The sequence below is a fragment of the Schistocerca serialis genome, chromosome 11 (assembly GCF_023864345.2).
Source record: "Schistocerca serialis cubense isolate TAMUIC-IGC-003099 chromosome 11, iqSchSeri2.2, whole genome shotgun sequence".
Lineage (NCBI taxonomy): Eukaryota > Metazoa > Arthropoda > Insecta > Orthoptera > Acrididae > Schistocerca > Schistocerca serialis.
Window position 1 is genome coordinate 73,732,317 of NC_064648.1, and position 14,625 is coordinate 73,746,941.

Below are 14,625 nucleotides of genomic sequence, written 5' to 3' on the forward strand. Positions count from 1 at the left end.
ACCCACAGTATTTACCATCTGCAAAGCTTGGTGATAGTTCCAATGTTGTTCGTCTACAGTGAATATTTAGTACAAAACAGCTGTCTACATCGTTTCTTTTGTGATCTGGGTCAACAAAAATATGAGTAGCAATGAGGAGGATTTATTATTGTTGTGGTAGCCCATGAAACTCCTGTATCAGGCAGGAACAAACCTAAACACCAGAGGGGAGAAAAGGAGGTAGCTCAGACAGTGTTGCTGTAATGCCACAAGAAACCTAGATATGACTTATTATTTTCAAGTAGTGCTACATAACAGCTGAACTAGTAGGAAAATTTCAGCTTTATGTGAGAAAGCAATTGTGCCTCTTCTACTGAACCCAGGGGAAAATGATACATTGCATAATAATTACTGTAAGGTGGCCCTCACCAACAGTAAGCCAAATGACAAGAAAAATACTATCAGCATGTGCCATACCTGGTCTGTAGAATCCAAGAAACTGAGCACTCACATCCAGTGTACATTTGAAGGATATTGCTCCATCCTGAGAATGTGAATGGCTGGAATACGCTGCCTTTCCCTAATCAGATAATATGTTGGAAGAGTGTGTAATTGTGGCTGTGTCCTCCTTGTATATGTGTTGATAGGAGTGTTTGGGGAAAGGCAGTGCCTGCCATCTATGTCATCTGTAAGCTTTGAAAGTATGAGGTGTTTCCAGCCACTTTGATAATGGGCACACCAGGCATCTACTCTTATAATATGGCCTATGTGGAAGCAACTGTGTAAGTAATATACCTACATAGGGCATACTGAAAAGGTGTTTTTTTTAAAAAAAATTCAGCATACAGTACTGTAGTCAGTGGGATATAATATTCTACATTAACTTAGTGCCTGGAGATTTTAGACAGAAGCCCATTTTACTGAGAGTTTCTCTTAAAGAAAGTTTTCTGGTGTATGGCATTTTTGGCACAGTGTATAACTGTTCTACGCAATGTAGTGATTAACTGCAAAGGTTTTTATTAATCACATAGAAAATAACTTTTACTGTAGTCTGATTAAAACTACTTGATAGCTGATGTGTGCCACTTGCCACTACAATATTACTACATCCACTACCAGGTACATTGCTTGATTATAGGCCACACACAAACACAGCTGATTTTAAGTGACCTATGACTAAAATGTGGCAGATGACAGGTTTTGTAGCATTGAAAAAAACTCTTGTCCTAACCTTATCACAAACTATGTGATCTGCAGTATATCTGAGAACACAGCGATCAACAATCTGCAGCACAATTGAGATCATGATCATTTTGTTCAGAGCTTTTAAGGCTAACCTCTATGAGCAAACTCAAGACAGAAAAATTTCTTAGTATGTTTCTTTGCACAGCCATCTTCTGCAGCAAAGTTTCAGTTTTTGATGAAAGCAAACAGTAATTTCTCACTGTCATTGGTTACTTGAAACCATATATCCATCAAAAAGCAAAACATTCAAAAGCAGCAATCAGGATAGAATAATAGCACAGAAGTATGTGCATGCTCCTACCCACCCACAGCCATATCCACACTCAAATGACCTCATTGGGAAGCTCAAAGATGTCCATTTTCATTGTGATGGAATGGGGTAGCTGCAGGTGGAATGATTGGACCCAGATATCACACGGATGGGCCATGCACCTACTGCAATTACTTGCTCTCAGAAGATTGTGGTAGGATTTGTTGTACATGATTCGTGCTGATGTCACCATTGATACATTCGTTTGATTCAGTCAAGGATGTTTTGGAACTCCAGGGGACCAGATATTGAGTTGTTGTAAAGATAATTTCTAATTGGAGGCTGTAACTGCATTGGCATCCTCCCTGCCAGACAGTATGTCAATTAGAAAGGGCTACACGTAATCTGTGCTGCTAACAATACACATGTAATGTTGGAATAATTTGTGTGTGTCATTCACATTTGTTCATCAGTCTGGAAATCTATGTATGTGTTCCTTCATTTATCGACCTGACATTATTTCTTATACAGTACATGTACAGGTGTTGGTCACAAGGTTGATGGCCATAGCACCTAGCCAATAAGAAATGTGATGTTGGTGGTAGTTGGTGATCAATTTGGAGTAAAATAAAATGCCATGCTTTATTGGTTTCAGAAATAAATTGATCATTGGTGGTTTTAAGAATTTCTACCGAAAGCCTAAAGAGTCCTCCAAATCAAAGAAAAATCCACATGGAAAGAGTGATTGGTTTTTATTTTAAAATCATAGATTACTCTTATTTTTTGTTTCCCTTTATCTTTTTGTGGATATTTTTATGTCAAAAGCTAGAGGATATTATTTCTAATAAATGTAATAATTTGGTGTAAAAGATTGTAAAACAGTATTTTAAAAATACTGCAAGACTTTTAATAATAGAATCTATTAGAAAATAAGGGAATTTAGTCAGCACTGAATGAGACTGGTTGTTATTGAATTTCCTGTGATCATTTGCTGTATAAAAATGTTTCATATTAGGAAAATTCTATCATTCTGGTAGAATGTCATGACAATTTTAAATCACTTACATTTACTGAATAAGTTATCTGTGGTGGCCATACATTTTTATCTTTTGGTTTATAGGCCCCGATTTTGTGGATGGTGAAATATTGTTTTGTATTGTGTAAATCAACATTTCACACCTCTTTCCTCCTTCCTCAGGTTCATTCAAAGTGCTGGTGACAGCTGTGACATTTCATATCAAGAAACATTACATCAAGGAGTAGTCAATGACAAGCTGGAGATATATGCAGAGAAGTCAACAGATTTCAGTGTGTCTCACAACTATACCAAAATACAGACTTCACAAGAAGACGGCTTATGTGGCACAAGATTAAGTTGTAGCACCAGGGGAAAGGAATTCCATAAGTTTAACTGTAGTTTCTGCCTACAGAGCTTCCCTTCAAAATACAGACTCATAATGCATATCTTCATCCACATTGACGGTGTGCAGGCACCTGCATTTGTGTGTAAGTCATGTGGTGAGGTATTGCCCTCTGATGACTGCTTGAAAGAACATTTGAGAATGATGGAGGGTGACCAAGCATTATCTGCTACCAACAGTGAGAAACTTGAATGCAGTGATGATCATGAAAACAATATCTCCTTCGACTGTGTACAAGAAGGAATTGTGGAACAGACTGCAGGGCCCCCTTCATACAAGGTACCCAGGAAAACCTTCAAAAAATCCTTTAATGACATATGTAACACACATACTGTGAAACAAGCTGAAGAGAAACTCGAAAGATGTAATGACTGTGGAATTTCATGTACAAGCGACCATGCTCATGTCCACACTGTGCTAAGCGCAAAGGGACATCACAAATGTGATGTTTGTGGTAAAATGTTTACTGTGTTAGGCAATCTTAAGAAACATCGCCTAATACACACTGGAGAGAGACCCCACGAATGCAATGTTTGTGGAAAATCGTTTGCTGTAATGAGCTATCTCAAGAAACATGAAATAATACACACTGGACAGAGACTACACAAATGCAATGTTTGTGGAAAATCGTTTGCTGTAATGAGCTATCTCAAGAAACATGAAATAATACACACTGGACAGAGACCACACAAATGCGGTGTCTGTGGAAAATCATTTACTCACTCGAGCAGTCTCAAGTCCCATATTTTAAGACACACAGGAAAGAGACCACACAAATGCGATGTGTGTGCAAAATCGTTTACTGAAAGGTGCAATCTCAAGCAACACGAATTAATACACACTGGACAGAGACCATACAAATGCGATGTCTGTGGAAAATCATTTACTCAGTCGGGCCGGCTCAAGAACCACAATGTAATACACACAGGAAAGAGACAACACAAGAGACAACACAAATGCGATGTGTGTGCAAAATCTTTTACTGAAAGGTGCAATCTCAAGAAACATGAATTAATACACACTGGACAGAGACCACACAAATGCGATGTCTGTGGAAAATCATTTACTCAGTCTGGACATCTCAAGACCCATGAATTAATTCACACTGGACGGAGACCACATAGTTGCAATGTCTGTGGGAAATCATTTACTCAGTCGAGCAGTCTAAAGACACACGAATTAATACACACTGGACACAGACACCACAAATGTGATACTTGTGGTAAATTATTTAATGCATTGAGTAATCGCAAGGCCCAGAAGATAATACACAGTGGAAAGAGACCCTACAAATGTAGTATTTGTGGAAAATCTTTTATTCATTGGGGTAGTCTCAAGACACATGAATTAATACACACTGGACAGAGACCACACAAATGCGATGTCTGTGGAAAATCATTTGCTCAGTCGGGAAATCTCAAGACCCATGTATTAATTCACACTGGACGGAGACCACACAGTTGCAATGCCTGTGGAAAATCATTTACTCAGTTGGTCAGTCTCAAGACTCATCTGTTAATACACACAGCAAAGAGACCACACAAATGCGATGTGTGTGGAAAATCGTCTACGCGGTCGGGCTATCTCAACAGCGACGTTTTAATACACACATGAGATGACCCCACAAATGTGATACTTGTGGTAAATTATTTAATGTATTGAGTAATCTCAAGACCCACAAGTTAATACACAGTGGAAAGAGACCCTACAAATGTAGTATTTGTGGAAAATCTTTCACTCATTGGGGCAGTCACAGGAAACACAAATTAATACACACTACATAGAGGTCACTCAAAGTATTGTTGAGGTCTGTAGACCTACACATGTTGATAGAAGACCACACGTGTTTTATGAAAATTGTTCGCATGTGCTACAGAGAGGTCACAAAAAAATATGACAAATCCATTTCCGCAGCTTCACATTCAAAGAAGTTACATACAAAATACAACATATGAAGCACACAATTCTGATTTTTTGTTGCAAATACTCCATGCTTTAATTGTTCAGGCTACCCAAAATCTGTCTTCCACCATTACCGGTGCACCAACATCAGGCGCTACAGTCTGGTTCTAGGCGCTACAGTCTGGAACTGCGGGACCGCTACGGTCGCAAGTTCGAATTTGCCTCTGGCATTGATGTGTGTGATGTCCTTAGGTTAGTTAGGTTTAAGTAGTTCTTGGGGACTGATAACCACAGCAGTTAAGTCCCATAGTGCTCAGAGCCATTTGAGCCAACATCAAAAATCACCTACTCGTTGATATGCCTACAGGATTAATCTTTAGAGATCTTGCACAAGAAAAACATAACTTACTTCAATGCCATGCTACATCGAACACCCACGAAAAACACACTAGCGCGACCCTTCTTGCTTCCTTCCATCGGAAGATAGCTGCGCAAAATCGTCACGTGACTATGAAACACCTATTCCGCCATGTGAAAAATATAGAAGCAAACATTGCCTCTGAGCCATCACCATAGGAAATACCAAATCAGCCGCTTGTGTAATTCTGTAACAATAAATATCATCAGTACCAAAGGAGCATCTATCCCATTTTACAGAGCAGCTAGGTTCTGATTTGCTTGTTCTAGATAATGGATGGGCATCCGACAACCTTTGTCAACTTGTGGTTTCACCATCTTTCAACAATGTTCCATAGAGGCTGATGGTGGAAGCATCTGCACAGCCAACCACATTCGCTGCTTCTGAGATGCACTTACCCAGGCACCAGGCAAAACCATCTGCTCTTTGGCAAAGTTATTTATGCAATTTTTTTAACAAACTGTCACTAGAATGATAACCACTCATTTCTGGTTGTATAGTTTCATTACTACGTGACATAGCCACAATGATGCTGGGTAGCAAACACTCCTCCTACGGAAGTGGATTCAGTGATTTGGATTAACAGTGTATCTTCACAAAAAAGGCCTTTTGGTAAATTGTGTAGTAATTCAATTTTTCTGCTTTGTTAAATTTTATGTCAATACACTATTGTCAGTTCAAGTGCCGTATTTATTGTGAAAAATTTTTGTATTACAAAGCTCTGTACATTAATTTTATGCATCAAATCTTTTAATTATTTGTCTGTTTTTAAATACCATGTAACTACTGTACAAACATCAGTGGCAAAACTGTCATCATGTAGTGTCAGATTATAATTCTGATTGTTTGTAGAAACACAAGGACAGTTGAAAGAGCTCAGTGTGATTTCTAGGTTATGAATTTAATCCAAATGCATGATTTTTATTGTAATAAGTTAATTTATCACATGTACTTTCTTTCTAATTGCTTTGTTTCAATTTGATTTTTAGTTGTCTTTTTATCTGCTTTAAACATGATTTCATAGTGTATATTTTCCATAATTTCTCTGAGTAAATGTGAGGTTTTCAGAAATCTTTACTAATGCTTTGTCTTATATTTCATAATGTATATTTTTGGTCATTGTTTCCGATTTCTCACCGATTTCTTATTGGTGTAAGGTAGTTCGTTTATTAAGTTTTGTCATACTTTTAATAACTTGAGACAGTTGTTTTTAAGTGATAGGCTTTTTTGAGTTTTGCAACACTTTAAGCTGTGTGGCTTTTTACCGAAATGAGAATGTATCTGTCATGATCATTCCTGCAACATAATAGTGTGCTGCTATCTGGGCTGTAATATTGCAGTGGATTTTAAATATTGAGGGCTCCCAGTCTTCACACACTTCATGAGATATTTTGGTTGTGACTTGGAATGAAATTGCATGGATTTTAAATTGTCATTCTCCTTATAGTAATGTTGTTACACTATTCTGTCCAGCTACTTAGTTACATATTTCTACTACAGTTCCTGTTGGTACTGCGCTCTTTGTGGATGGTTTACTTTAATCATAACAGATAATATTTTGTTCTCTCAGTAACGCTTGCTGAGACAAAAATCGTTACTATTATTATTCAAGTAAGAACAGAGCTCTGAATTCACAAACTTACAATACTGCTACTCTCATGAAGCTTAAATCCTGACTCGAAACTGCCCTATTTTAATGTCTCATCTCTGAAAATAAGCTTGTGTTGATTCTGAAGATTCTGTACAGAAATTAAGTAAAGTAACCCACAGTGATATGTTACAATCGGATTTCAAATGACAAAGGGAATGAGAGATATTGACAATAGTACTGTATTTTGACAAAGTGCCATTAATTGTTATAATGCGGTATATGACTCACCAAAACAAATGTCATTATTAGTAACTGGTTATTACTGCCATCATCATATGATGTTCCTGACCACTTTTAGACGTTTTGTGCTGAAATATATCTGGTAAATGCCATAGAGACTCTAAGGAGTATCTTCACATTATCACCATTGCTCTGCCCCCGGTAGCTGAGTGGTCAGTGCAACAGACTGTCAATCCTAAGGCCCCGTGTTCGATTCCTGGCTGGGTCAGAGATTTTCTCCACTCAGGGACTGGGTGTTGTGTTGTCCTAATCATCATCATTTCATCCCCATCGACACGCAAGTCGCTGAAGTGACATCAAATCGAAAGACTTGCACCAGGTGAGCGGTCTACCCAATGGGAGGCCCTAGTCACACGCCATTGTATTACCATTCACTTAAAGCTAATATGGGTGGCATTGGCCAACCAAAAAGTTCTACAGAAAATCATTTGATACGATAATTGTTACCTTCCACTCCTGTCCAAAATGGTTCTTTTCAAAACCTACACCGTTAGACATCTGTCAAAAGACTAACATTAGTGTTCACTTGAGGCCAAAATGAATCATAAATCAAGAAAGTATGATTCTAAATATTGTTATAAGAAGAGTTAGAGTACTTTTTGTTTGAAATTACGTGAGTGAATGGATGTTGTTGGAAGATGACACAGCTTTCATATAACCTTAAAAAAAAAGCTACTTTTCACTAAAATATATAATTGTGGAAATAGTTTGCAGATTCATGCTACTTATTTGGATTTGTGTGTGTAGTTATTTGTGCCATTAAAATTTTTTATTGTTCAAGTTTAATGTGGCTACGTTTACTAAGGGGAAGTTAACTAGTGTGCCACATGCGACTGCAGGTGTAACTCTCTCAAACATTTATACCCATAAATTTGTACAAGTTGTAGCTATGCAGTTGCACATCGACATAGTTTCATATCTTAGGTTACAGTGCAGGGCACATGAGATAGATATATGTATTTCATACATTGTCCCATAATGAACAGATTGAGATACACCAGTATCCACCTGTGGTGGTTGCATTAGTTAACTCTATTCAGTTATACTCAGGTTAGTTGATTTTCAACAAATATTGCCATAAAGCATGTTATGGGACATTTCTTAAGTATTTGCATGACTACGAATAATTATGAGTAGACTGATCCTTTCACATCAGAAGTATTAGAGACATTAAATCAGTGGTCGTTTTTGGGCCAGTGTTGACTATAATATCCATGAATATTGACGGAATACCTCCCTGCAAGCAACAACTCTTGCAAGACGTGCCACACTAAGCACTGTGATATTTTGTGTGTTCAAGAAATACACACATACACCCAGCAGAGACTTCCTTCAGTTCCTGGAATAAAACTGGTTGCTGAAACACAACATGCACAGTATGGCAGTGCTATCCTTATAAGACCTGACCTTTGTCTGTAGTGTTCATCAGTCAGATGATAATAATATTGAAATTATTATTGTTGAGTAACAGTATAGTCACATCAGCGTATAAAGCTCCAGCAACAGATTTTTCCTTCACCCCACCTGAACATGTTATTACAGGGAAAGCTTCTATTGTGGTATGTGATTTCAACATTCACAGCCATGTTTGGGGGGTACACTCAAGAGGATCAAAATGGTGAGGCTGTCCTCCTGTGGGATGAAACTTTCCATCTCTCACTCCTTCATGACAGCAAACTAGCTCTTTCTTCAGTGCACACAGGCTGTAATCCATATCAGCTTTTTGTTAGTGAAAGTATTTTTCATACCTGCACTAAATCCGTCTGTAAGCCCATACCGAATACACATCGACCTATTATGTGTCAAGTTCTCCCACAAGTAAGCCCTCAAGAAATCACTTTAACCTGAAGGTACAACTTCAAAACGGCTGATTGGCAGAAATTGTCAAAGTTATTACATGAGAAAAATGTAACTATAGCTCCTCTGATAGATCAATATAAAAATTTTGTTAACATCGTTAATGCCTCCTCCTGAGCATCAATTCTAAGGGGATGCAGAATGAACTATATCGAGGGTATAACACCTGAAACGACCACTCTTCTTTAGGAGTACTACAGAAAGTTTGAAGATCCTTTTAGTGAAGCCACATCAATTCATGTACAGAATGTCCTCTCTTCAATATCTGAGGCAAACAGAGAAGAATGGATTCAATTAATGGCAGACTGTGACATGAGTAAAAGTAGTCAAAAGGCCTGGAGGCTATTATATCGCCTGAGCAATGATAACACTCAGGTCAACATATATTTTAATATTAAACCAGACCAAATTGCTCAACAACTCCCCATTAATGGCAGATCAACTAAATCCAGAAATATAGAGAGGAAACAATTATTTAGGCAAACAGACCAAGAGAATAGCATCTTATCTCCTTATTTCTCTGTTGAAGAATTGAATTCAGCCCTGAATAAATGTAAATAGGGAAAAGCAGCAGGACTGGATGACATTAGAGCTGAACAAATCAAGAATTTTGGTTCCGCTAAAATGCATTGGGTACTGCAATTTATGGGCAACTGTATTCGAGAGTGCAAGAGCCCTAAATTATGACGAAAATCAAGAGTAATTGCCACACTGAAACAAGGAAAGTATAGGAAAGAACCCAAAAATTATAGACCAGTCTCTTTACTCTGTGACCTCTACAAAATACTGGAGAGGCTCAGTCTTCAGAGAATGATTAGAAAGGCGGAGCCTCTTCTAATACCACAGCAAGCAACTTTCAGACAAGGGGAGAGCTACACATCTGATATTAAACTTAACACAACATATCGAAGATGGATATGAGAAATGGCACATTACAGGTGCTGTATTTATCCATCTATCCACAGCTTGTGATGCGAGCATCCATCGGCTCCTTCTGAATAAAGTTTATGACAAAACTAAAGACTTCACATGCATGTACGATATTAGAAACCTTCCCCAGAATTCCAGATTTTTTTGTGGAATTTTCGGGTAAGAAAAGTAGGTGGAGAACTGAGAAAATGGGCTGCCACAAGGCGATGTGCTTGCACTGCTATTATTCAACATCTATACCAACGATCAACCTATCCCTGAAGGAGCTCGAAGCTTTATTTATGCTGATGACTGCACTATCACTACTCAGGCTGACTGTTTTGAGACTGTAGAAGATACGCCATCAAAATCTTTGGAAGAATTCACTGTTTACTATTATGGGAATTACTTGATACCTAATCCTGCCAAGACTCATATCTGCGCTTTCCACCTCAAGAATAAACAGGCAAATAGATCCTTAAATATATCCAGGGGAGGGATCGCACTCGAACATAATCCTACTCCCAAATATCTTGTAGAAACACTGGATCGCGCGCTAACATATAAAAAGCATTGCCTAAACACCAAAGAGAAAGTGGCAGCCAGAAATAAAACAGTGCGACAATTGACACATACATCATGTGTGCTAATCCATGCACTGTGAGCTCAGGCGCGCCTGCTCTACGTTGTTCCACTGCTGAATATGCATGTTCAGCGTGGTACAAGTCCACTCATGCCAGGAACGTAGATGAGGCTCTAAATGAGTCTTACCAGATTATCACGGGTTGCTTAAGACCTATTCCTGTGGACAAACTCCATTGCCTCGCTGGCAAAGATCCTCCTGAAATGAGACGTTAGGTAGCTGCGAGATATGAGAAAAGTAAGGCCACAACGAAGAACGCCCATCCACTATATGAGGCAGATATCAAGGAAGAGCTTCTTGACAACTACTGAGGCTCTCATCGAGAATCCATATGTGGCAACGATCTCGCGATGGCGGGAGAAACGTTGGTATTTGGGAGAATGGATCGCTCCAAAGGAAGAACTTCCTCCTGGATATTCGGAGAAGTGGTCAATATGGAGGTCTCTCAATAGATTATGGTCAAACACAATGAGATGCAAGACCAATCTGCTGTGTTCCTCATCACCAACCACCTGCACCATACAAGACCTTATGAGAGATACACCAAATGCACTTGAAGTGTCAAAGTTTTTGCCCTCTTTTGTGTAAAATTATGTCAACACTCATATATATTTTTGACATTTCGGTACTTTTGAAATGACAAATAAATAAATAAGTAATGTAATAAAAGTAACAGTAAGAAAAACTGTATCATTTGTTTTTAATGTCCAGAGAAAAGGAGATTATTCATATGTTAGTGGAGGAAACATGACATGATGGCTTTTGGTACAGTGATATTAGCAACGAAATAAACCCAGCGCTGCATCCTTTTTATGGTTAACTAGATGGAATGCCACAATCATAGCATTAACTCTCATCATTTTGCAGGTACGAAGATGCACAACCTACTTAATAGAAACACAGTCCGATATTCCTTCTGACAAGAACAAGGAAAGTAAGGATTTGGTGGAAAATATTAGTTCTCAGTGTATGAAAATTTAGCTAACACTATAAGGATGATTGATAGTAGCAGCTAAGAGTTGTGCTTAAACAGAAAGAGAAACGAATGAAATCCTAGCATGAAACTGTATCAGCATCATTTTTGGGAATATAGGAGCTGCTTCAGTGCAGAACACCAGGTGGATTGTGGACAAGATAGAGTTGATAGTTGCGTGATTGCTTGAGGGCCAATTAAGAGTCATGAATATAGTCAGAGAAGTCGGCAGTTATTGCAGTGCTAGTTTATATTGGGCCCTCCAGGAAAGATGAAGTTGCCAGTCTCGATAGCAACAGGGATGGGTTGCCTGCTCTGTGACAGAGATAAAACACAAGTGAGGCTGTTGTAGATGGCACAAACCATGTCTGCTTTAGCACAAGTAAATGAAAAAAGAATCACAAGCATATCAGACTAAATCAACTCCACTGTACTAGCATATGCACCGAGCTATGATTGAGCACAGAAGGTAGAACTGTAACTAAAAAAGAAAATACAAAAATTATTAATATCTATGGATCCTTGTTTGGACTAGCACACCGAGTTGTACATTCTTAACATTTCACCCTTTTGAATAGGCCAGAGTGTAGGTGAAGGGATATTGTTAGGGACATAAAATTACAGGGCAGCAGAATTTGTTTAGATCTGAGGTTGCTTTGTATTACAGTAACGAAATTAAAAAAATAACCCTATCTATAAGAAAAGTTTGCTGACCATTAGGTGACCCAGGGTAGTTGTTGTCATATTCCATATCTGGCAGAACTGTTGAAGTGACATGCTCAGAAAAAGAAAATACTGGAAACACTTGGACAGTCGTAATGGAAGGTGTCTTCAGAAATACTGTAGTAATAATAACACAAATAAAAAGGCTGTGTTGATACTGAGGAAAAATGTGGTAAGCAATAATTATTTTAACTGTGCAAATCAAAATTAATTAGAAGTACAAAGTGCCAATACATTTACCATGAGTATACTGATACTGTGCAAAAATTCAATATGTTTAAAAATGGTAGAAATTAGAAAATTTATTAGCCAGTTGTTAGTCCACAAGAGAATGAAATGAAAGAAGAAAATACAGTAAAGGGGACGAATTGAGAAACAAATGTGTACAGTGTTTTAGAAACTAGTATTCCATATTTTGAGAGGCAGTAGTATATATCTCATAACAAGAAAAACTGCATAGGAGACATGGGCTCTAAAATAATTACTGTACCTTAAGGGGAGATATAATGGAAAATGTAAACATTTATTTAAAAAATCATTACAGCCATATTTATTAATGTACAAATCTAAAATCTTGCATGTGTAAAAAAGGAGCTGTGTTTTAACGGAAAAATAATATAAAATATTCATAAATATTATTTTGCCAGAAATTTGAATAGTTATAATAACGTGAGAAGCCTAAAACAGAGAAAATGAGGTTCAAAAATTTTCTGCTCGTACTTCTACATGTAATAAGCTTACCTCAGTTTTAAAATCGTCCATACTCATACATCCTCCAGATTCCTTTTCTCTCTCTACATTTCCCTGGCCCATATTTGCAGGTCAGACATTGATCCATTAGCTTTCTTGACCAAGCTGTCGTCGATGGTGTAAAAAGCTTTTGTTTTAAACACACCAGGATCTATACCAGCTCTATTCATCACTTCAGTTCTGCCATTATTTCCGTTGCTGTAACATCAAACTGCATCATAGACACCTACTTTGAGTACTTCAAGTCCACAGAATGTCTCTGAAGTTTCTGGTTACATCAGGAGATGAGTTTGGAAGGCAGTAGAGAATCCAATTACCATTTCATGTCCACCACTGATACAGAGTCTTGCCCAATCAGTCTCTCATCCAGCTTTAGTTTCTATCTCAGTGGATTTCAGTTTTTGTGTACTGTGACAAATACATTACTTACATTTCCCATTAGCCTATCCTTCAGATGTGCACTTAAATTTTCCCCAAAAACCTCATCGCTATCAATTTCAGGTTTCAAATGGCTTTCAGTATTAGGGAGGCTTAATTGTTTTTCACGAGTGCTTTGAATTCTGGCACTTTGTTGCGAATGCTTCAGCAGTTAACAACTAGGATTTTAATACTCTCACCTGTGGGAGGCATTTGTTTCGATCTTACACTGATACTACTTCTGGATTTACTGCAACTCTTGTTCCCAGGATTGCATAGTACGTCGCCTAGTCTAAAAAAACTTTTGTTTGCTCCCACATACAATCAGCTACCTGGACAGCAGCCTCTGATGTGTAGTGCACACCTGACCAATCTAGAGGCACCCCACAGTTCTCAACAAAATGGCGCAAGTCCAGGAAGTAGCAGTCTAGCTTGTCACAGAACTTTCGAAGTATCTGGTTCAGTGCTTCCACTCAGTGCAGAACCAATGATCCACAATCAGTTCTGGAGACAATGCTGCAAATTGTGAGGTCTGCTGAAACTGTACATAAGGCTGGTCTTCTCAGCCTTATCAGTTGCTGGAATGATCACAGTATGACCTCAGAGCCCAGATAACAGGCTTCATTTATTCCAACATGTGCAACTATCTGCAGTTGCTTGCACCTCATTACCTCAATGGCTGTTGGAATAACCTCTTCAAGATGTTGAATGAGGCCTCCAGATATACACACAGGGTGCATCTCATGCCCTTTCCTGTCCCTTGCTGCCATTTCCGTAAGGGGAACAATCATTCCCTGTACAACTGAACCGCCAACAGTTAATATACGTCTGCCTTTTTGCGTTTACCTCCTACTGACACGTGACGAAACAGGTTTCCCAAAAACAGGTGAAGTGAGTCCCACTGGCTTAGTTTCAGTTTCAATTTCAGTGAATGACAGCACCTAGAAATTGATATTAAGGGTATCAGTACAGCACCCTAAGCCTCCATGGTCCCTGTTGACACTGTGGAGGACGCCTGGATCTACCACTGAAACGCCAGTTACAGTCTAGTGCACGAGTAATGAGAGATTCCGTACTCTCTTCAGAGGAGACAGGGCCCACAGGAGAGGACAGTACTTGAGTCACCATTGATACTGGTACCACAGGTACATGACTCTCGGGAACTCTTCACCATATTGATTTGCAGCAGCTGACAGTCCTTTGACAGTAGTGAAGGCGATTTCCAGCTGCCTACAAAAGTCAACCAG

The 14,625-nt window shown here is 38.5% G+C and overlaps 1 protein-coding gene across 6 annotated transcripts in view; it reads left to right on the top strand.

Annotated features, from left to right (window-relative positions):
* The window catches only part of LOC126427267 (zinc finger protein 492-like), a 603,844-nt gene that overhangs the window by 63,098 nt on the left and 526,121 nt on the right, over window positions 1–14,625 (top strand). For 3 of the 6 annotated variants that reach the window (XM_050089519.1, XM_050089520.1, XM_050089521.1), the window contains 2 exons: window positions 2,673–3,704; window positions 3,885–6,269. The exons of 1 other annotated variant lie outside the window; for it this stretch is intronic. In XM_050089519.1, the coding sequence (XP_049945476.1) occupies window positions 2,673–3,704; window positions 3,885–4,509 (1,657 nt within the window). In that variant the 3' untranslated portion in view covers window positions 4,510–6,269. Of the gene's footprint in view, window positions 1–2,672; window positions 3,705–3,884; window positions 6,270–14,625 lie in introns of those variants that run through there. 2 more of the 6 variants (XM_050089522.1, XM_050089524.1) reach the window with 2 other exon arrangements.